General features: G+C 53.7%; 1 protein-coding gene across 1 annotated transcript in view; it reads right to left on the bottom strand.

Annotated features, from left to right (window-relative positions):
• Positions 1–3,947: 3,947 nt before the first annotated feature.
• MAN2B2 (mannosidase alpha class 2B member 2) overlaps positions 3,948–24,054 on the bottom strand; it is a 43,293-nt gene continuing 23,186 nt past the window's right edge. Inside the window, exons 10-19 of the mRNA XM_058547629.1 lie at positions 23,698–23,831; positions 21,817–22,079; positions 14,602–14,793; positions 13,875–14,127; positions 12,572–12,682; positions 12,305–12,497; positions 10,140–10,277; positions 7,470–7,582; positions 5,416–5,536; positions 3,948–4,210 (exon numbers count right to left, since the gene is read on the bottom strand). Of these exons, the coding sequence (XP_058403612.1) occupies positions 4,113–4,210; positions 5,416–5,536; positions 7,470–7,582; positions 10,140–10,277; positions 12,305–12,497; positions 12,572–12,682; positions 13,875–14,127; positions 14,602–14,793; positions 21,817–22,079; positions 23,698–23,831 (1,616 nt within the window). The 3' untranslated portion in view covers positions 3,948–4,112. The remainder of the gene's footprint in view (positions 4,211–5,415; positions 5,537–7,469; positions 7,583–10,139; positions 10,278–12,304; positions 12,498–12,571; positions 12,683–13,874; positions 14,128–14,601; positions 14,794–21,816; positions 22,080–23,697; positions 23,832–24,054) is intronic.

The following is a 24,054-nucleotide window of genomic DNA, read 5'->3' as shown; positions in this document are numbered from 1 at the left end:
CGTGTAGCTTCTGTCTGCGTCTCTTGAGTTCACTCTGGAGATGACCAGCCTGGGGGAAGCCAGCTTCCTTGACGTGAGAATCCCAAGCCATGCAGAGAGGCCACGTGTGGGTGCTCTTGTCAACCACCCCAGCTGAACTTCCCTCCGACTGCCACTGTCAACTACCAGCCATGTGAAGAGTCATCCTGGACGTCCAGCCCAGGTGAGCCTTCAGATGACTGAAGTCCCAGGCATGGGGAGATCTAGAGGAAGAATCTTCTAGGCAGATGGAACAGCAGTGGCAAAGGCCCTGAGGTGCTGGCTGGAGTGGAGTGGCTGAGGGAGGTAGGAGGCGATAAGGTCTGAGAAGTACTGGGGCGGACCACAGAGGGCTCATGGGCCACTGTTAAGATCTTGAGTTTACTCAAGGTGGGACAGGAAGCCATGAAGGTTAGAGGAGAGTTGCTCTGGCCGTGTGTTGAGAAGAGACAGTCGAGGGAAGGATAGAGAAGTGGGGAGCCCCTGAGCATGCTCCTGGGACATCCAGGCACGGGCGATGGGGGCTCAGTGGCAGCAATGAAGGGGGTCAACACGGCCAGACTGGGATCATCTTGAAGGCAGAGCCGGCAGGATGTGCCAACAGATTAGATGTGGGTGTGAGAGAAAGAGAGGCATCCAGGACGGCTCCAAAGGTTTTAAGACCGAGTGGTGGAAACACTGAGTAGTGCAGAGTAATGTAAATGCTGGATATTGATCCAGCGAAGTGGTAACAGACCCTTGTTGGAAGAGGGGGACCAGGAGGTGCGGAAGTCACTCTCTATCCAATTACCCTGCCTGGTTTCTCCTGAGCATCTCGAAATAGTTTAATTTCTCATTTGCTTATTTATTGTCTTTGCGCCCTACTGGAAGAAACTCCAGGGCCCAGCATAGGTTCTGGCAGATGTACGAGCTCAATAAATATTATGGAATGAAAGGAAGGAAGGATGGGAAATCGAAGGAAGTAGGCAGAGAGAGAGGGAAGAAGAGGAGAGAGAGACAGAGGGAAGGAAGGGGGAGGAAGAGAGGCAGGTCAGGTGTCAAGCCTTGCCCGAGGCCAAGGCCACGCAATCAGCCTCCTTCAGACTCTCAGCCAGTGTGCGCTCCTCTGTGCAGCCCCACTGTGTGTCGCAGTCCAGAGGGGAGATTTGCTCATTTCTTTTAAAGAGAAGTCCCACAGGATTTCCTGGCAGACAGGAGGCACCCTGGACTTGGAGTCTCAGGTCCAGGCTTGCCCGGGCTCGCTGGTTCCAGCACTGAGAAGCACTGATGGCAGAGAGTTCATTTGTACAGAAAAGAAACACACTGTCCCGTCTGTCCTCTCCCCAGAGATCCACCCCATACCCTCCACGCTCCTTCCTACTGCTCCCAAGGCCCTTCAGACCCTGAGGACAGAGATGATCCCCAGCCATCTCTTTTCCAGACCAAATCCTCATTGATTCCCGCTTCCTCATTTATTCTTTCAACAAGTGACTTCTGAGCCCCACTATGTGCCAGTCCTGCTCTGGGCTCCGGGGCCAAAAAGACAAAGAAGCCCCCATCACCCACCAGATGGACCCCACATGGGGAAGATCTGGACCAGATGTGCCACATCCACTCTGGAGGCCCGAGTCCCACTGTCCAGGAGCAGACGGGGTCAAAGGGACAGGGTAGGAGTGACTCCGCAGCTCCCCGGGCCACCCTAAGCCTCGGCCTCCTCATCCGTGAAATGGGCCAATGGCCGTGCCTTCCTCACGGGGACCGGGACCACGTACCTTCCCCCCACTGCTGCTTTCTCTAGCAGCTAGCCCAGGGCCCACGGAGGGCCATCGACTGAGTGAATGAATGTGTCACAGTGTCACGAGGATTAATGCTGCTAACATACATGAACCCACGTGATTCCCGAGGGTGCTCCACGGGATCTCCTGGGGGGATTTCAGGAGGACATTCAGACCCCAGCTGACCGCCCCCGCCAGTCCCAAGAGCCAGTTGGTGACCCCATGGGTCTCCATCAGCATTTGCTGGAAGGGAGCGGCCCAGGTTCCAGCCCCATGCCTGCAGCTCAAAGACCCGGTTGGTAATCGCTTCCTCTGTTCCAGAACCAGCCAGTTACATTTTATGGCAGCATCTGGGCTGATGCGTGGCGATCAGAGAACGGCATCGTGGCCGTGGTGCAAGGGAAGCAGAGTTTGTCAGAAAATCCATCCCAGGTCTGAATTATCTCTAGGTAATTATTCCAGCTTAAAAGAAGCCCTGGGTCACAATGACTGCTTCTCCTGGAGCTGCTGGTGCGGTGCTCCGCATGGGCCTCTCAGCCCGGCTTCGCTGTGGCGAGAGGCGGCCGGGGTTTCGGGGCTTCGCAGCCGCGGGTAATGTGAAGGTTCTTCCCGTGTCGGCCTTTACTACCCTTCACACCCAGCTCCCGCAGGTCCCTGCAGGAGTTCAGACCATCCTTGAATTAGAGCGATTGGTCCCCACATCGGGGCTTTTGAACCGTTAGCCCTGGGTGCCCGAAGGGTGTGCACCATGCGGGCCCTTGAGCTAGTGGTCATTGGGAGGCGGGCCTCAACACACCCCAGACTCAGTTCAGATGAAACTTCCTTCCTGGTCACACAGAACCTTGAGACTGTGCTCCGACGTCCCTGCTGGGGACGACTGGGGCCCCAGTGTAGTGTGAGCACGTCTCTTAGGCTCTGAAGTCCCCCTGCCCTGCCAGCCCCAGCCCCTGAGCCCCATGTCACCAGTCTGCCTCCCGTCTGGTGCCCAGGGCGCCTTTTGCTGCCCCAACTCCAGACCAGCTCCCACTGCCAAACCGGAGATGGTCTCTGCTAGCCGGCAGCTACATCTCCCTCGCCCAAGAGGCCTGAACCCTTCCAATCTGTCCTTCCCTCGAACCTCCGCCCTGGGTACCACACAACTCCTTCTATCTCACAGCTCCCTCTGTACAAATGTTTACAATGGAGGTACATCTCACATACCAGTAAAATCACTCTTTCGAAGTGCACAATTCAGTGGTTTTTAGTACATCCACAAAGTTGTGCAACCATCACCACTATCTAATTCTACAATTTCATCATCCCTCGGAGAAACGCCGCACCTGTTAACAGTCAAACTCAATCTCTCCTCCCCCAGCCCCTGGCAACCACGACTCTATTTTCTGTCTCTGTGGATTTGCCTATTCTGGACATTTCATATAAATGGAATCGCACAATATGTGGCCTTTTGCGTCTGGCTTCCTTCTCTTATATACTGTTATTGAGGTTCACCAGGTTGTAGCATGTAACGTACTTTGTTCCTTTTCATGGCTGAGTAATATTCCATTGCATAGAGGCGCCACATTTTCTTTATCCAGTTGATGGATGTTCGGGTTGTTCCCACTTTTGGCAATTGTGCATAATGCTGCCATGAATGCTCACAAACAAGTTTCTGTGTGGGTGTGTTTTTAGTTCTCTTGGGCACACTCCTAGGAGTGGAAGTTACACTTTTCCAGTTGTTAATAATTCTTATATTGATTCACCTGCTGTGTGGTCTCCTTTCATCTCTTGGACCCAGCCGGCTGCAGAGCCTTCCTGCTGGGCAGGTGCACCCCTGGGGCCAAGGAGAGGGTAGGGGGCTGGGATCCCAGCTTGGCCTCACTGCACCTCAGCTCAAGGCTGCAGGCCCTCCCCTGTCCAGTGGCACAGCCATGCCCCCTTGCAGGGGTGTCACCAGCCTGGGATGAGCCTGTGAAGGCCCCAGCGCACAATAAGGCCACAGTTAACACAAGTGACCTCGGTGAGACCCAACAGGGCCTGCATGACAGACGCCTTTGGTATCACTGTGGGTCTCTCTCTGCATCTAGTAGAACTCCCTGTCTGACTTTTCAAATGAACGAGGAGGGGCGAGCATGTGTGAAGAATCATCCGTGTGAGAGGAGAGCAGAGAGCTGGCCCCAGTGGGTGAGGTCCTTATAATGCAAGTTTTATTTGAAAAAACAACAAAACCCCCAACCCGCCCATTTCCTGCCCTTAGCCTCCTGCCCTCACCCCTCATCCCTCTGGGCTGTGTTTCCTTGTCTAGGTCCTGTTCCTTCACTTGGGGACGCGGGGCAGCCCTGGGCCACAGACTCTGCCAAGGGCTCACTGCTCTCGAAAGTGAATGAAGAAAGTCCGGATTTCTTTTGGGTGGAGGGTGACGTTGGGGCCTCCCGGGGGCGGTGAGGGAGAGCTGGAGCCACCTGGGGGAGCAAAGGTGGTCGGTCCAGCACTGCCCCTTGCAGCCCCCTGCTTTCCCAGGACCCTTCCGCCCAGCATCCTCCTGACAACGTGGCACCTGCCTACAGGTGGCTGTTGTGGCTCCCACTGTGATGACAGCCCTGGGCTGCCCCCTTCCTGCCAGCGGGCCTCTTGCATTTCTGCCCTCCCCTGAGGTGGAGGGTAATGTTTAGGTTGGTCCTGGCCCCACTTGACCTCATTTCCCCATGGCGTGTGGCACTCAGTGCCGAAGAGCTTTCTCACTGAGGCCACTGGGGAGCCCTGCCAATCTCACTTGGCTCCAGTGAAATCACCCCTGGGGTTCAGGCTTCACCCTTCAGAGAGAGCCTGTTCTCCCACACATCCATCTATCCTTCCATCATCCACTCATCTTCCTTCCTTCCTTCTATCCATCATCCATCCACCCACCATCCACTCATCCACCATCCACCCGTCATCCATCCATCATCCACCCATCCACTCATTCATCTTCTTTCTTTCCTTCCTTTTTTCCTTCCTTCCATCCATCCATCCATCTTCCTTCATTCCTTCCTTCCTTCCTTCCTTCCTTCCTTCCTTCCTTCCATCCGTCCATCATCCATCCATCTCCCATGACTAAGTGTCCACCTACGTGTGGCATGATGGTGGACAGAGACAAGATGCATGGGACAGAGGAAACACGGGAGGCGGGGAGAGCGGAGGAGGCATCTGACCCAGCCCTGGACTTGGTAGACCTTGGGTGGGAGCTGGCCAGAACGAAGGGGACAAGGACATTCCAGGCAGAGGGAACAGCACAGCAAAGACTGGGAGGCATGAAGCCGCCTGTGTTTCACAGGAGCTCATGGTGGTGTGTGCAGAGTGAGGCACAGCATGGCGACATCAGAACCCCCTGGGGTACTCTTGCGAGTTCTGGACTCACCCAGGGCACAGGCAGGGGGTGTGGTCTGTGGACACACACACACACACACACACACACACCTGTGTGGGAGCCCTGGCAGGTGGGGACGAACCCGAAGCCTTTCTGAACCTACTGTGGGGGGCTTAGGTGGGCTACAGATCAGAGAAGGAGAGCAGCCTGGCCAAGGTCACACAGGCTGTAAGGGGCAGAGCTGGGATCTGAACCAGGTCTGCCCAGCTCCCCCGCCTGGCTGGGAATCCCGGGTGGGGCCTGAACCAGGGGCTCCCGAACCTCTGTGTTGGTGGCCATCCTGCGTCCTCCAGGTCCAGCGCTGCAGCGTGCTCACGTCCCAGGTGCCCGTGAGGGAGCGCTCCTCCACCGCCACCACGGAGCCCAGCCCCCGCAGCACGGACTGCAGGGACAGGAGCACAGGGAGGGGTGAGCTACCCCGAGGACCCAGATCTGAGCAGGGAACAAAACAGCAGCAGGGACGGCCCCCACGGCCCAGGATGGAACACGCCTCCCTCATTTAATTCTCAGCAAACCTCCAAGGACAGGACTGCAGCCCCATGTTATGGATGAGGAAACGGAGGCCAGCTCCCCCATGGCCGAGCTGGAGGAGCCTGCCGGAGGCGGCAGGCGCTCGGAGCTGCCTCAGACATCGAGTCCCCCTTCTCCCCCGCGTTGCTCAGCTGGCACCATGCCCAGCCCCGAGGATGAGGCCAGTCACAGGTATTCCATCCCCTTTCGCCAAATAGGCATCAACCCAGCCCCCTGTGCAGAAGGAGGCAGGCGGCCCGCTCTGGCCATCATAAAGAAAAGGCCAGTCTGCTGGCCGGGAGGGCTGGGAGGGTTCTGGAGCAACTGCCCTGTGCTGCCAGGAGGAGAAAGCATCGAGAGCAAGGCCCTGTTTGCTGTTCGGTCCAACCTTCTGCCGTTACATCTGCTCGTGAGGCCTGTGCCAGCCTCTGACCACGAGTGACGGGCAGGGAGAAAAAGAGGCACCGTGCTGACCAAGGCCAGAAGAACAAAGGCCACCGGTTCCTGAGGACGGCGCTGGACAGCTGCTGCTGACAGCCACAGCCCATCCCGGCCACGCCTGCTGGGTGAGGACTCGCCCCCGGCCGTCGCAAGCACTCCTGGCCCGTACGCTAGACCATGCGGCCAAGCCTATTCCTAACTGATGAATGCTGTCGCCTCCGCGCCTCCGTCCACATCCAGAAGAGGCGCATGGTGTCCGCCCCGACCGTCTCCTCCGCTCAGGGCCTCGCTGCTTCCACCTGTTCCCTGGCGGCAGCACCAGATGACCCACCTCCAAGATCCTTTGTTGTCCCTGCACCCGTTACACTCGCCCAGGGCCTACTGGGCACAGACAGCTCAGACCTGTTCTCGGCCCTCCACGGGGCCCATGGTGGGTGGGAGCCCGGCGAGGACAGAGACTGTCCTCCCACCCCACGGCGTTAAGGCCCGTGTGGGGGTAGGGGCATCAGGAAGGCCCTACTGAGGAAACCTCTGGGTTGGGTTGCTGGGATGCTCCCGGATTCCGCTGAGGAGACAGGCATCAAAGACGGCCCAGAGCACAGCCAGAGATTTACAGACCTGCTCTGTGAGCAGGAGATGGATGAGGAGCTCACAGCCCCACAAAGAATGCAAACTGGGGTGAAGGGAGGTGTCCACGTACCTTCTGGGGAAAGAAGGTGGTCACGCTAGGCAGCGGGAGCCTCACCCATTAGTGGAGGTTCACAGGGCAACATGGGGGCCAAGAGGGGAGTGAGGTCAGAGGTCAGAGGGCTAGGAGGGCGCCGACATTGATCAGCCGCCTTAACTGCCAGGTGCCCGTGCACACGTCATCGCCCCAGAGCCTTTCAGCAGCCCTTGGGACAAAGCACTCCTTCCCCCCCCATTTAAAGGTGAGGGGACTGAGGCCAGAGGCTCAGTTCCCCGAGACCCCAGCAAAGGCACCGGGACTCGGACCCCGAACTGCTTGACTCTGCATCACCCTCAAAGGAGCTCTGTGGGAGAAGCTGTTCTGTTTTCTGAGCACACAAGCAACATCTGTGTTGTTAAAAAAGTTTTACAACAAGAATAAAGGGGAAATAAATAAAATGCATGCTGTTGTAATGACTGAAAAACCCAGAAGACACAAAGAAGGAGGGCGGGGGCGCCCCCTCGCCCCCTCAGAGCCCACACCCGGCCCCTTTGCGAGCACTCCCTGATGCATCTCTTTACCAAGGTCGCTTTCAAGCCAGGATGCTCACACTTGGGGTTTGCTCCCTGGCGCGGCGTCTGCCCAGGAAGGCGTGACACGGGGGTCCAGGGGTGGACATGGGGTGGGGGTAGTTTACCTCCAGATTCACTGTCACCGGCTGAGACAGGACCGGGTCCTCCCTGGCCTCGTACAGGTGTTGGAGCCGCAGCAGGACACGGCGCAGGTTGGCCTTGGTCTCTCCTCGATGGCCTTGAGGACAGAAGGAAGCTGGCAGTGAGGACCCCCGTCTGTGCCCAGTGCTTCACACACTCGCTCACTTCATATCCTCAACTCCTAGTCACATCCTTCATATCCTGTGACACGCCTCTCTTCACAGACAAGGAAACCAAGGCTCAGAGAGAGGCAGTTACTTGCCCAAGGCCACACAGCAGTGTGCAACAGGGGGAGGATCCGAGGCCTCCCGCCACCCACACAGGCCGATGCTGACGTCCAGAATGTCTCTGTCCTCATTCATTGCTGTGGTCGTCACCGGGCCTGTCCTCAGATCTTCCAGTTCTCCGGAATAGTCTCTCCTTCTCTGCCCCCTGTGAAGCGTGGTGTGGCTACGTAATCCCGAGGCCAAGGCCAAGTGAGCAGAAGTGATGCGCCACGTCCCACAGGACTTTTTCCTGCCTCGATGATGGAGGAGCACATGTTGTAATGGCCTCCATCTGCTGGGGCCCTGGTGACCCCAGCGAGAAGGGCCTTCCTGTCGACCCCCCTGGACACACAAGCATGGGGAGAGATGGACTTGCGCTGGGTTAGGACCGGGAGAGTTTGGGGCTCTTTGTTACTGCAGCATTAGAGGTTTGTAAAATCTCCTCTCTGTGTTCCTAAGGCCATGGTGAGGGATCCGAGCTCTAGAGGCAGGCAAGGCCTCCTGCCTCCTGATGACGACAATGAAGATGACGATGATGGTGATGATGATGATAGTGATGGTGATGGTGATGATGATGTGATGTGATGTGATGATGGTGATCGTGATGATGATGTGATGTGATGATGATGGTGATGATGGTGGTGACGATGATGTGATGTGATGTGATGATGATGATGGTGTTGGTGATGGTGATGATGATGTGATGTGATGATGATGGTGATGATGGTGATGATGATGATGTGATGATGATGATGGTGATGATGATGTGATGTGATGATGATGATGGTGATGATGATGGTGATGATGGTGATGGTGATGATGATGTGATGTGATGGTGATGATGATGATGATGTGATGATGATGGTGATGATGATGGTGATAAAGATGATGATGATGATGGTGATGTGATGATGATGATGATGATGTGATGATGATGATGATGGTGATGATGATGATGTGATGTGATGATGATGATGATGGTGATGGTGATGATGATGACGATGATGATGGTGATGAAGAAGATGATGATGATGGTGATGATGACGGTGATAAAGATGATGATGATGAAGGTGATGTGATGATGGTGATGGTGATGGTGATGACGATGTGATGTGATGTGATGTGGTGATGGTGATGATGATGATGATGATGATGATGATGATTGGCGATGGTGATGAAGATGATGATGATCACGATGAAGAAACTTACTTCATAAGGTGGCTGTAGTGTCTGGGGAAGCAGGGGGGACCCTTGCGCCATCCCCTGATGATCCCGCCACCTGCCTCTCACCCACTCCCCTCCAGGGGGAGGGACTTTCCCCTCAGCAGGTCTGGGGCATACTCAGCTCAGCCCCCTTCTCCTCCTGTCTGGGAACAAGCTGCCTACAGGAAGCGCGTTCTCAGTGCTGCTTGGCCGCACACACAAGGGGGGAAGGGAAGGCTTTGCCGCAGGAAGGCCTCCCCACCCAGCGTCTTCTGTGATGGCGGGGGTCGTGATGCTGGGCTTCAGTGTCAGGAAGCCACTTAGCTGCAGAATGATCCACAGTCTCCAAGATCCACTTTATCAGGGACAAAGGTGTCATTTGGCATGTTGCCTCTTCCTTTTCCTCTTTCCTGATTCTGCAGATTCTTACTGAGCCATCTTTAGGGGGATGCTAGGCCCTGGGGGGGACTCTGGGGACATGAGGGTGGCTAAGGCTCAGTCAACCCTGTCTTTGAGCCGCTCACAGTATAAAAGGACAGACAGGGAGCAGCTAGAACTTCGGCAACAGGATGAGTTGGTTCCTGCAAGGTGTTGCCTCCTCCGGGAAGTCCTCCCTGATGCCCTGCTGGGGGCTTGCCTCTGATCACTGTCATCACTGTCTGGTAACTTGGCTGGTTCCTCCTCTAGACCAAGAGCTCCGTGAGCCCAGGGACCTTGCCTGCCTTGGTCACTGCTCATTTCCCAGTACTTGCTGCAAGAGACACTTGTTCATGAATGAACAGAAGCTCCAGACAGTCAGGCTGTCTGAGCTCGGAGGACGTTGGGGAACTCAGGTGTTGGGGGCTCCAGGAGGAGTCCCCGGAGGAAGCATGACCCGAGTGCAGCCTGAAGGGGGTCACGATGTAGACAATGGTCTGGAGTTGAGGTAGGGGTTAGAAGGGATTCATCAGAGAATGGTGTGGGCAGGTCCTGGGCTGGGGTCCAGACCCACCTTGTCCCCGGCTTGCTGAATGACCCTGACTGACCTGAATGTGGGTCTCATTCTCCCCATTTGGCAGATAAGAGGACCAGGTGACCTCAGAGCCACGACACTCTGAGGAGAGCCCCTTTCGTCTGGCAATGGGTCCTGGAGCCTGTTGACGTAGGGAGGGAGGATGGAGTCTGGACCCCTGGCCGCCTCCTCACCTTTCTGGAGATTCTGCAGGTGCTCTGCATGGTTCGAGCTGTAGTTCCAGCCGGGGATGCTCAGGATCTGCAGGTGAAGACTGAGGGGCAGCATCACAGCCTCTTGCTGCCAGGGGCCTGGGCGATTCCAGGCAGTCTCTGCAAGGCAGACGGATGGAGCAAGGGGAGGGTTTGGGGCCAAACTCCTCCTCCTGGCATCCAGAGCTCTCCACACTGTGTCCCCCATTCCAGCCCATCTCCCACCCTCCCTGCATGTAGACACACTGCAGTCTGCCTGAAGCATCTGCTGGTCCAAACTCCCAGGATCCCCCTCCTGGCTTTACCCATGCAGGCCCTTCCACCTGAATGCCCTTCCTCCCACATGTCCAGCTGCTCAGATCACAGAGTCTGAGAGCTGGAAGGACCTTGCATCTCTAGTCCAGCAATTTCAAACTACAGGTAGGGAGACAAAGGCCCAGAGAGGGGACATTCGTTCCAGATCACACGGCAAGTTCAAGCAGAGCCCTGTTTTCTATTCAAGGTCTGGGATGCCAGCTCCTCCCTTGTCTTCTCATCTCGCAGTCTCTCTGCTCAGAAGGCACCTCAGCCCCCTCCCCACCTTCCTCCTTCCAGGAAATGCACTGTTCAACTCTGGGCTTCTAGCTGTAGCTGCCATGTCCCCGCAATACCCCAGGCCACAAGGATTGGGCCAGGCTCAGGTCACATGATCCAATCAAGACCAATCAGAATCTTTCCCTGGGACTTCTGCACTTGAGACCGGAAAGTTTGAGTCTCAATTCCTTCTGGGTGGGGGAGATATAGAGGCCCAGAGCTGGTCACAGCCATGTCCCAGTTAGGAGGAGAAGGAAGGTCTGCAGACAGAGAGAAGCACAGATGAATGATGGAAGGAGAGGGGCAGCCTCGTGAAGGTTCCAGCCCCGAGGCGCAGTTATCCCCCTGCCCTCCCTCAGTTGTGAGGGCCTCAGAATAAAGTCTCCTGGTGGATCAGCTGCCTCACAGGGGGTTTCTGTCTCTTGCAACCAACAGAGGCCAGAGTGGGGCCAGAAGGTTGGAGCTGACAACAGCCATGGAGTTTTCTCAGACACAGCAGCATCCCCCTCTTCAGGAAAGGCTCCCACTGCCAGGAAGGAACCATGACTGACCCAGGAGCAGACCCCGAACCTGCTGGGCCAATCAGACCCCCTCTCCCGGGAATCTGAAGCCTGGGACCAGGAGGTGGCTGGGTAGGCAGCTCAAAGGCAGTCTCAGGTGAGACAGCCATGAGCATGTGCTCCTGAGAGGCCCAGGGCTGCCCTGCCTCCCACCCACCCAGGCCTCTTGTCCAGCTCCTCCCTCGGTCCCACGAGTTTCCCCAGGCTCTGCCCAACTAGCTGACCCTTCGGTTTCTGGGACTTCCAAACCAGAGGCCTCAACTGACATCCTCAAAGTTGATCCCTGATCTTCTCCCAGCTGGCAGTCTCACACTCTCCCGAATCCACAGAGCACCACGCCCTCTCCGGAGCTCTCCACCCTGAATTCTGGATCTGTATGATCACAGATCCCAGTGGACAACCCCCGAGAAGTCCTTCAGGAGAGGGGCTGGGCATCACACATCTGCAGCATGCAGCACACAGCAGGCACTCAACAAATGTTTGCTGCATGAGCGAGCAAGAGCCCACCTGCTTGCTAATGCCTTGGGAAAGTTCTGGCCCTAGAACTGAAGCACTCTACAGAAGTATGAGTGGAGGCATTGCATAAGCTTTGTAGATCAGACCATGGACTGGAATCACCCTCACCTGGTGACAGCATACCTGGATTCAGGTAAAGCTAGTCTTTTAAATGCTGAGCCCATGACCAGAAGTAACATGGTGATATATGTTGTGTTAAGAAAGAAAAAGACACATCAGAGAAGAAAATGGAAGACACTCAGGGAAAAGGTGTAAGGTGATGTGAGTGAGTCCCAGCTCTGCACTTCCCAGGTGTATGACCACGAGCGAGCATTGAACCTTGCACCTCAGTTTGCCCATAGATTAAGTGAGGGGTTTGGAACAGAGGTCCCTGAGGCCCCTTCCTGCCCAAAAGTCGCCCAGATCCCTGAGGGCACAAGTCCCTCCCCAGGTTTGCTCTGGCCAGGTCAGCTCGTTCTGGGGCGGTGATGATATGTGCTTTGAAAGGACACCCCTTACCGGTCAGCTTTCCCAACAGCACCACGGGCCTGTGCTGCAGCGCCAGCCCGCTCCTCTGGTGCAGGCCAGCGATGGCGGGCCAGGGTCCCAGCAGGAGCCAGAGCACTGGGGAGATGGTCGAGGTGTCGTCCAGCGTGAGGTTGTTGCTCAGGGCCCACATGTTGTTGCTCCACAGCCGCCGATGGAGCATGACCTGCAGGGCAGAGCATCTGACGGGCCCCCCCTCGCACGGGGCGTGCCCGCGGGTGGCCCTGAGGGGTCTCCTACCTCCACCTGCCCGTTCCCTTGGCTGGAGACGCCGTGGGCCTGCTCTGACAGCAGCACAAGCCTGCTCCTGTTGTCCTTGATGAAGGCCGACTGAACCATGGGGTAGTAATTCTGTGGACACAAACATTGTCAGGCGGGGGGGGGTAAAGGGCGAGGGAGGCCACCTGGTCAGGGATCACCCTCTGGCCACCCCAGCCAGCCCCCTGCACAGGCCCAGCCACAGTGCAGGACAGCGTGGGGCAGCATGGGGCGGCGTGGGGTGGGGGCTCTGACTCTGGGGACCGACAGACTGGGATGCAAATCCAGCTCCACTGCTTCCTGACCATATGAGCTGGGGGACTTAGCCTGCCCAAGCCTCGGTTTCCCCATCTGTAAAATGGGGCCCAAAGACCCACTCCACACATCTGCGGCAGGGAGGGAAGGGAGGAGCGTGTGCCAGTCCAGCCTGATACAGGCCCTCGGCCGAGGGGTGCTAGATAGAGAAAGGGCTCAGGTCTGGGTGGGAATAGGAGGCACATGGCCACGCTCTTTGCTCTGTTGGAGCAAGACATCCTGGGCCGATGGACGTGGACTATCAGGGGACCCAGCCACAGCAGGTGACAACTAGAAAAGAGGGATGAAAGGAATAGAAACTCATCGAAAGCAGAGCAGAGTGGGGACACCCCCTTCCGGGGCCCCCATGGAAGGAAGAAGAACTAACAATCATAGAGGGCATACCAGGTGCCCAGGGCCGCGCTCACCCCCGGATTATCCCAGCCGACCCTCTCAGCTCTGGGAGGGAGGAGGCCACTGCCTTTTCCCAGGAGAGCACCGAGGCGCAGCGAAGCCACGCACCTGCCCACAGTCACGCGTGGCGCAGAGGCAAAGGACCTGGGAGCGGAACCTGACATCTGACTTCAGGCCACGCTCACCGTTTGCCAAGCCGCCGGGCAGCGTTCTCGGCTAGGAGCAGCTGAGGTGGGTCAGGCCCCGCTCAGCCTTGGACAGACGTCAGCTCATGAACCCTCAGAACGAACCTCTGAGGACCCACTTATCTCACAGAAGAGGAAACTGAGGTACAGACAGGATACCTTAGGGACTTTCCTCAGCACGTGGTGGCACCAGAGTTCAGACGCCAGGTCTGACCTGAGCCCGTGCCTCTGTCCCCACATGGCACACGCATGGGAAAGGGGCTCCGAAAGAACTCTCTCCAGAGGCCTCTGCTGCTACGAGTTGGTGCTTAAACAGGTGCTCTGGCCTTCTGGAAAAATGCCATCAGGGCTGCATCTGCGGGCGCTTTCCCCCGGGGCATCACAGGGCATACCCGAGCGATTCTGTTGTTGGCATACTGCAGGTAGGTCCTCCGCTGCATCTGGTAGCCGTTGTTGTCCGAGTAGAGGACCTGGTGGCTGTTTAGATTGGTGCTGGTCCTCAGGATGGCCTCGTGGTTCATCTGCAAAGGGCCCACCCGGTACTCCTGCTCTATGCGATGGCAGAGCAGCTCCCCGTCATGGACCCGCGGCACGTGGGCGAGCCGGGAGTAGATGGCGGATGAGTGATGCTTGGCCTTCGCTGTCCTGAGGAAGCAGGATCGGCAAGTCAAACTCTGGGAGCTTTCTGGATGCCCCTCCCTTCTCCTTCACTGCCTTGTGTCACTCCCTCCCTCCCTCCTTCCTGCAGGCCAGCGTGCAGGGAGCCTTCCTAGGCAATATGATGGGAGAGCCCCGTTCCCCCTGGCTGCCTGGCCAGGCCTGGAGGGCTGGAGTCTGTTACTGCTAACATAAGGACTCCTCTCGTGGGTAAGTCACTGCCACTGTGGGCCCCGGTCCCAGCTCTGAACTTAGAAACCACCCGCTGTGATACAGCACTTGCAGACGGAGCCAGGATGCCCAGACACTGGAGCAATACACGTCTTCACCAACCAACGACCCTGTGCCGAGCACAGGTCCAGGAGCTGGGTGTCTGGAGCAGCGACGGACCCTCATTCCCTTCTCTCCCCGCCGGTGTGCACCTACGTGCGCTGGGCACAGCCCAGGGGGTCCCCACTGCACCTGTAGAAGTACTGCCGGATCTCGGTCATGAGCTTCCCCACCACGATGTCCATTCTCACGGCTTCCCACGACGGCACCGCGGCCTCTTTGGGCGTAAACAAGTAGTTATCAGAGAAGCTAGCCTCATCGGAGTCAATGTTGACGCGGTACTCCATGAACTCCTGGGTCATGTACACGGTTCGGTTACTCTGCCTGCAGAGGCGGGAAAGAGAAAACAGTGCTACCATCATGGACAATGTCTCTGGGCATTGTCCTCATGATCTGGAGCCAGGCTAACAACCCCTCTATGCAGACACCAGCCGCGAGCCAGGAGTGAAGAAAAACGACCTCTGCGGGCCCAAGTGACAGTCACGAGGCCACTAGATGAGGCTCATGCACCGGGTTCAGATAAAAGCCCTTTAGACCACCCCACCCCCAGAGCCAACGTGGCCTTAGACTCCTTCCATGTCCCTGAGTGGACAAGGGAGGAGGAGAACGCGGCCCGAGAGCTTAAGCAGAAGGCGCTCGTGCCGCCACCAAGGAAACTCCCCACGGAGCTAGCGCCGGTCACCCCGGCCGCCAGCAGGGGCCTACCCTTCTTCTCTCAGCAGCCCCCAAACCAGTGCAAGGGTGGATTTTTGTCACACTGACTCCGAGCTACTGGATGTCATGCGCCAGGGCCTTCACTCGCTTCACCCAGTCAAGTCCTCTCGACCCGCTTGGGCACGGACTCTTAACCCGTTCACGACTGAGGCACACAAGGCTGGCCGAGGGCACGTCACTTGCCCATGTCCACACATCTAGGACATGCACACGCCAGGACTCAGATTCAGTCCCAACGCCACCTTCTGTGCTCACTCCGTCATGTTAGCATCCTCGGGTTCGGAAGAGGATGCGGGAAGAGTGGGGAGCAGCTCAGAGCCTTGTAGACATGTTTTGATTGTAAATCTGTGTGTGCTCTAAACAAACACCCAGGGATATATTTGTATTCTGGCGTGGCCCTGCCTGGATACAGAAGATGAAGAAGTAATGCTTCCCCACCCATTTGGGGGATTTCTGTGGGATTTTGGGGAGACTGGAAAGGAAAAGGACCACCGGAGAAGGGTCCCACTGGGCTCCTTTGGAAAGGAGAGAAAAGAATCCTTTTCATTAGTCTGGCACCCAAAGCCTTTCCCATCAGGCCCCAGGCTCCCCGCCCCTGGCTTCCTTTCAGAGCTCCCCTCAGTGTCATAAAGAAAGGAAAAAGTCAACAAAAAATCCTAAAATTTGTATTGAACCACAAAAGACCCCCAAATAGCCACAGCACTCTTGAGAAGGAAGAACAAAGCTGGAGGCATCACATTCCCTGATTTCAAACTATATTCAAAGCTGTAGTAATCAAAACAGTATGATATTGGCATAAAAACAGATACATAGGTGAATGGAACAGAATGCAGAGCCCATAAATAAACCCACACATATATGGTCAACTAATTTATGACAAAAGAGCCAAGAATATACAACGGAGAAAGGACAGTCTCTTCAATAAATGGTGTTGGGAAAACTGGACAAGACACAGGCAAAAGAATGAAATTGGACCTCTATCTCACACCATACACAAAAATTAACTAAAAATGGGTTGAAAAATGAGTTGAAAGTAAGACCCGAAACCATAAAACTCCTTGAAGAAAACATAGGCGGTAAGCTCCTTGATATCTGCCTTGGCAACGATTTTTTGGATTTGAAACCAAAAGCAAAAATAAACAAGTGGGACTACATCAAACTAAAAAGTTTCTGCACAGCAAAGGAAACCATCAACAAGATGAAAAGGCACTCTGCCAAATGGGAGAAAATATTTGCAAATCATATCTGATAAGGGGTTAACATCCAAAATATATAAAGAACTCATACAATTCAATAGCAAAAGAAACCAAACAATCTGGTTAAAAAATGGGTAGAGGAAATGAAAAGATATTTTTCCAAAGAAGACACACAGATGGCCAACAGGTACATGAAAAGATGCTCAACATCACTCATCATCAGGGAAATGCAAATCAAAACGACAACGAGATATCACCTCACACCTGTTAGAATGGCTATTATCAAAAAGGCAAGAAATAACAAGTGTTGGCGAGGAAGTGGAGAAAAGGGAACCCTTGTGCACTGTTGGTAAGAATGTAAATTGGTGCAACCATTGTGGAAAACAGTATGGAGGTTTCTCAGAAATTTAAAAAATAGAACTACTATATGATCCAGCTATTCTATTTCTGGGTATTTATCCAAAGAAAACAAAAACACTAATTCGAAAAGATATATGCATCCCACGTTCACTGCAGCATCATTACAGTAGACAAGACACAGAAACAACTTAAATGTCCATTGATGGATGAATGGATAAAGAAAATGTGGTACATACACACACACACACACACACACACACACACACACACACAATGGAATACTATTCAGCCATAAAAAAGGACATCCTGCCATTTGTGACGACATGGATGGACATTGAGGGCATTAGGCTAAGTGAAATGTCAGACAGAGAAAGACAAATACCGTATGATTTAAGTTGAAATCATTTAAGAAAAAAAAAATGAGCTAATAGATACAGCAAACAGACTGATGGTTGCCAGAGAGGGGGTGGGGAGTGAGTGAAATGGGTGAAGGGGGTCAAAAGGTACAAACTTCCAGTTATAAAATAAATAAGTCATGGGGATGTAATGTACAACATGGTGACTATAGTTAATAATACTGTATTGCATATTTGAAAGTCGCTGAGAGAGTAAATCTTAAAAGTTCTCAGCACAAGAAAAGAATTTTGTAACTATGTATGGTGATGGATGTTAACTAGACTTAGTCTTGCTGTGATGATCATTTCACAATGTATACAAATATCGAATCATTACGTTGTACTGAAGCTAATATAATGTTATATGTTGTTATACCTCAATTAAACAGGTAAATAAATGCCCTATTCCCATAGAAATTTGTTTTATTTCTCACCATGAGATCCTTTTATTTAGTTTTTTAGTCTAACAACATTATTTTCATAAATAGACACCCTTTCCCAGCAATATTAGAGTATTCAAATAACGCAGGGATGTTATTAAATGCATTTAACTGAGCTGAGCATGTCAAGGGAGCACTTGGCTTTATGATGGAAAAAAATCAAAAGCAAAAAGGACAAAATCTGGTCCCAATTTTCCTGTAAAAATATCATTTCAAAGACAATTTTTCAGTTGTTATAACTTATGAGAAATATATTAAAACCATTCTTTGACATGTAAGACAAATCTGATTTATCTATTTGTCTTAACCTATGCAGCAAGAATTTTTAATCTTGGGAACATGGGCCACCAAGGAGACTGTGGATTGAATTCAGGAGGTCCATGAATATGGATGCATAAAATTATACCCTTGGTTTCCCACAAACCTATGACAGATTTAGCCTTTCCTTCCATTATGAGCATGGGCCACGAATTTCAGTGCTGTTACAGAGTCTGTGGCTCTGTCAGCAGAAGAAATCACAGATATTTTCATAGCACATTATAGTTGTTGCAAATAGTTCGAAATATTTATATTCACCACTACTTTAAAATTATGATGATAATTAGATAATAAGAGATCCTATTATTAAATATGTTGAAGGAGCGTATATATTACAAGTTTGTTTTTATTGTATGTTGAGAAATTGTATTTAAACATAATAGATTTCCTTTAATCTTAAGTATTTTCTTTTATACCTTTAATAAAATTATTCAAAAAAGGGATCCACCATTTCACCAGGTGCCATCCGAGGTCCGTGGTTCAAAAATGCTTAAGAACCTCTGCTGACCGGACATATATTTGCTGGCAGAAAATTCTTGTTGAACTTCTTAAGACAGACAGAAGGAGTGTCACATTTAGGAGAATGGAATTTGATGAGTCACTGACTGAAAACTTGGTGCGGGCGGCCCCAAGGAAAGTGAAACTGAGCATTATCCGAGGTGGCTCTCTTTCTTCCCTCTCTGAGCTCCACGCCCTTATTCTGCCCGGGCTTGAGCTGCCAGGATGCCCCTGGACAACAAGCAGCCTTCCCTCCTTTCCTGGGGGATCTCTATTGTTGAGACTCTTCCAACACTCCATGAAAACCAGGTCTCCGCTGTACAGATGAAGAGCTGAGAGGGGCCTGGATGCCCAACACTTCACTGGGGAGCAATTTACACTTGAACAGAAGCTCTATGGAGACAGCATACAAACTGATGACAGCAAATTCTACATATAAGGAAAAGAGAGAAGATACCATCTACAAAAAGGAAAAAAAAGGAGGAAAAAAGTCAACCCACAGAATTGGAGAAGGTTTGCACATCATATACCTGATAACGGACTTTTTTCTAGAAAATATAAAGAACTCTTACAACTCAATAACAAAAACCCAGTTTTTAAAATGGGCAAAGGATCTGAATACACATTTCACCAAAGAAGATATACAAACGGCCAAAGGGCACATGAAGACATGCTCAGCATCAGTTGTCAGAGGGGAAATGCAAATCAATCCACATCCACTAAGATAACTAGACTCCAAAGACAGAAAATGACATGTTGGCGAGGAAGTGGAGAAACTGGACCCATGTACACTGCTGGTGGGAATGGGAAACGGTCCAGCAGTTCCTCAAATGGTTAAACGCAGGGTTATCCCATGACCTAGTAATTTAACTCCTAGGAATCAACCAGAGAAAAACAAAAAATTACGCCCACACAAAAACTTGTACACGTGTGTTCATAGCAGCATTATTCACAATAGCCAAAAAGTGGAAACAAGCCAAATGTCCATCAACTGAAGGCTAGATGAATAAAACCCGGTGTATCTATGCAGTGGAATGTTATTGAGCCATAAAAAGGAGTGAGGTACTCAGACACACTGCCACCTGGACGGGCCTCAGAAACCCGACGCTAAGTGAAGACACCAGCCACAAAGGCCCACATGTGGTATGCTTCCATTGTATGAAACATCCAAATTAGGCAAATCCAGACAGAGAGGAGATGAGCGTTGCCGGGACCTTGGGGAAGGGCAAATGGGGAGTACGAGGCTTCTTTTTTTTTACTTTTTGCTGAGGAAGATTCTCCCTGAGCTAACATCTGTGCCAGTCTTCGTCTATTTTGTATGTGGGTTGCTGCCACAGCATGATCACCGACAAGTGGTGTAGGTCCATGCCTGGGAACCAAACCTGGGCCACCAAAGCGGAGCACACCGATCTTAACCACTAGGCCGTGGGGCCAGCCCTGAGGCTTCTTTTTGGAGTGATTAAAATGTTCTAAACTTGTTTGTGGTGATGACTGCACAACTCTGTGAATATACAAAAAAACATAGATATGCACAGTTTGAATGGGAAAATTATATGGTATGTGAATTATATCGATACAGCTATTATATAAGGAAAAAAAACCTCCCTTCAACCAAACCTGCCCTGGGGGTTGGTCTCTGCACGCTGTGGCTTCCCACCTTAGGCCTCTGCACAGGCAGTTTCCTTCTATGAACAACTGTCCGCTTGGCTGTGCCCATGGACTCTCTGGCCATTCAAGGCCTCAGGCCTGGCTCCAGATGTCTCCTCCTCACCAAGCCTCCTCTGAGCATCACTGCTCTCAATTCCAATAGCTCCTCCTCCCTCTGACTAGGTGTCAGGCGCTGGTTTTGCAGTTTACCCCTACTGGGACGTCAGGGGGCCCAATAAGGAACATCACTTTCCTCACCGAGAGACAGTCAGGGGTCAGGAGGTGGACAGCACAACACGGGCTCTACTACTGGAAAACCTGGGTGTGGACATGGCTTAGGTGTGGGGCATCTGTGGGCTGGCAGAAACAGACTGTGAGCTGCAGCTGTCCCCTGCAGGGGTATTCTAGAAGGGGCGTGGTGTCTGAGCAAAGAAGGACCCCAAAGCCAGCCTGTGGACTCCATCTTTCCCAGCCTGGCCAGGGAGGCTCAGAACACGCTGGGGCCACACCCCATCTCCGCTGCTCCCTGTCTCTCTCCCTGACCACCCACGCTGGCTGCTGCCGGCCCCACCTACCTCCACACGCTCTCTCAAGAAGAATCTGTGGAATGACTGAAGGACAGAACTTCTGACGGGGGCCCCGTGGGAGGGAAGTCCTAGTGCTCGGTGCCTGCAGAGCTGCTGACAGCCACCTGGGGCTGAGCTCCAGACGGCACTCACCTCACACCAATGATCCCCCTCTCCCTCCTCTGTCTCCCACTTCCCTCTCTTTCCTTCCTCTCACTTTCTGCCATGTACTCCCACCAAACTTCCTGCTCCTCCCACACTTTCCCTCACATTGGGAGGTCACATCAGGAAATGGAAGTGGGTGTTCTGGCAGAGACAGCTGGGGTGGAATCAAAACTGTCAGAGATGTGGTGTGAGGATGAACAGGTTGGCCCGAACCACTGGGAGGTCTTTCCTGGGAGTCTGCTGCCTTCAACAAGTAGCTGCTGAATGAGTGAATTCACGAACGGATGAATGGACAGATGCACAAATATGTGGACAAGTAGGTGCATGGAGGAGTGGGTGAGTGAGTACATGGATGGGTGGGAGGGTGAGTGGATGGATGGGTGAGTGGGAGCGTTAGCAGATGGATGGATGGATGGATGGACGGACAGACGGACGGATGGACGGACGGACGGACGGATGAGTGGACGGACGGACGGATGGATGAGTGGACGGATGGATGAGTGGATGGATGGATGGATGGATGGATGGATGGATGGATGGATGGATGGGTGGATGGATGGATGGATGGGTGGGTGGATGGGAGGGTGGATGGATGGGTGAGAGAGTGAGTGGATGGATGGGAAGGTAAGTGGTTGGATGGATGGATGAGAAGGTGAGTGGACGGATGGGAAGGTGAGTGGATGGATGGATAGATGGGAAGTGGGTATATGGATAGACGGGTGGGAGGGTAAGTGGATGGATGGAGTTTATGTTTCTCTAAACTTAAAAAAGTGGATAAAATGATTATTATATTTTTCCCCAAGTGAATCTCTCAATGCCCCTTTTTCTATGGATCAACAGCCCTGGAGTGAAAAAGTTCAAGAAAGGCTTTCCCGCACTGGCCTAGACTCACACTCCTAGATATAAAGATGGTATTATAGGAAGCGCCTTCACCACCATCTGGTTTTCCCCCGGGCAGGTGAGGAGACAGAGACCCCAGGTGGGGGCATGACATGCCCAAACCCCAGGGAACGCCATCTCCTCAGAACAAGCAATGGCTGTACCTCACCTCTCCCAGATGCTGTGCATCAGGTTGGTGTCCTGGTCCAGGAACACAGTGTAGCAGTCATTCTTCACAGGCACCAGGTGGCTGCCCCCCACCCCGGTGGGTGTCCTTGGCCTGCGGCCAAACTTCAAGACGCTAACCATGGTGGCCGTCTTCTGGGTGTCCTCCTGGGCCCCCTTGGTGGGCCTGATGCTGTAGCGCCGGTAACTGAGACCTGGGATTGTGGTCAGCACATGCAGGAGGTATGCAGACCGCATCTTCTGGACCTGCAGGGCCGGCAGGACAGGAGGAAATGGTGGATTTCAGGGCTGGAAGATGCCTCAGTTTCCCCAGTAATCCTCGGCTCACACACCTCCTGGGTGGGGTTCTCACTCCCCACTGAGGGAGTAGGGTGTTTCCACCACTGGACCGTGCTGAGTTCCCCCTGCCCCCCTCATCCTCCTTGCTCAACAGGATCCTGCCCCAGCCTCATCCCCCTCCCTGCTCCCCTCGCTGCTTTGGGGCCAGATCACCCCGTGCCCTTCCTTCCCAACACTCCTGCTGTTTCCTGCTTCTAAGCCTTTGCTCATGCTGTTCCCTCTACCTGAAGGGCCTTCTCTTGGGAGGGGGGTGCCGTTGTCCTCCAATCCTCCAACTTCCCCTTGGAAGGATGTTTTCAGATGAACCCTCCTGACCTTTCCCCATCTCTTTTTACTTGATTTGGGGAAAGGATTGGGCGAGGAGCCGGGACACACACAGCGGAGCCCCCTGACTGTCTAAGGAAAGCACGCAATCTCTGATCCCCCGCGGAAGGCCTTTTGGGGAGGCCCATGTAGCAAACCCACAATTGCTGCACACACCCTCCCACCCAGCCTTTATCTGAAATACAGACGTCTTGTCCCACCCCACCCCCCGTCCTGCCCTGGTGATTTTCCTCCACCACAGTTATCATCGTCTGTCACATTCTATATTTCCTTATTTTGTTTACTGCCTGTCCTCACCCCCTTACTAGAATATGAGCCCCCTGAGAGCAGCGACTTTTGTCTGTTTGGTTATTATGGTATCCTCAGCGCCTAGAGCAGGGCCTGACACACAATAGGGACTCCAGAAATATTTAAGTGAATTTACTCTTAATTGGTGCTGCACCTGGATGGGGAAGAGGTCTTATGTGCTGGGTCCGCTCAAACCAACACCCCTCCCTTTGCCAGGTGAACTCCTCCTCCTTCTGTCTCAGCTAAGGGCTGCCGCGCTGGCTTCCCAGGCATCACTCCACACCTTGCGTCCATCTCGGTGTCTGCTCCCCTGACCTCACAGTGACACTCCTGTCCAGGGACCCAGCACTCAGCCCCGGGGCCTTCAGGAGTGTTTGCTGAACGACTGACTGATGGCAGCACCTCCTCCACTTTCCCAAGGAAGTGGGGGCCAGGTGACAGTTAGGGTGCCTTCTGGAACCCGTGCCCGCTCCAGGTTGTTGTAGGAGATGAGGAGGGACAGTACACTCATGCTGGTGTCTGGGTGTTGCAGAGACAGGCAGCTTGGGTCCAGCCCCCCAACATGAGCAGCTCCAAAAAGGACACTTTTAAGACTCTTGAAGGCCTTTCCCTTGCAAAAGGGGAAACTCATATCAGAATATATCAATATTCCTGAGGCAGGGATGAGGGGAGGCCTCCGTGCAGTGCAGACCACACCGAGATTCTCCAGCGAGGGGACTGTAGGAAGGGACTTCTGGTCATGTCACATGCCCGAAGCCCAGTGTCAGTCCCCTGACCCCCCTGTACAGGTGCCCCATGCAGATGTCCTCGTAGGGAGGGCGGGTCGTCACATGTCCGCTCTCATGTCTCCGACCTCCGGGAGAGCAGGCGTCAGCAGATATCACATGTGCCTCCTGCGGGATTCACACCATACCTGTGCAGGCACCGGGTGGCCCGACTCGTCTGTGACGCTGACACTGGAGAAGCCCACAGTCACGGTGACGATGGTAGTGACCGTCCAGGCCAGGGGATTGTAGACCACAGCCAAGTGTCCCCCAGGCTCTGGGCCTGCACACAGAAAACAGGCTTTACTTGCTGCCATCTGACTCACTCAAACACCTGGGTGCCCTCGATACAAGGGAAACCGAGGAAGGCAGGACCCGGCCCTGCAGAGCTCCCAAGGGGTCTGAGGAGAGGGACAGGGGGACAGGTGACAATTATCTGTGCAGTGCGCTCTGCACTCTGCCCAGTGCTGCGTCCCGGTTCCCAGGCAAGGGAGGTGGGAAGGGAA

Source organism: Diceros bicornis, chromosome 8 (assembly GCF_020826845.1).
Source record: "Diceros bicornis minor isolate mBicDic1 chromosome 8, mDicBic1.mat.cur, whole genome shotgun sequence".
In the NCBI taxonomy this organism is placed as follows: Eukaryota; Metazoa; Chordata; class Mammalia; order Perissodactyla; family Rhinocerotidae; genus Diceros; species Diceros bicornis.
The sequence above is the reverse complement of the archived record's forward strand: the minus strand, read 5'-3'. Positions and strand labels throughout refer to the sequence as shown.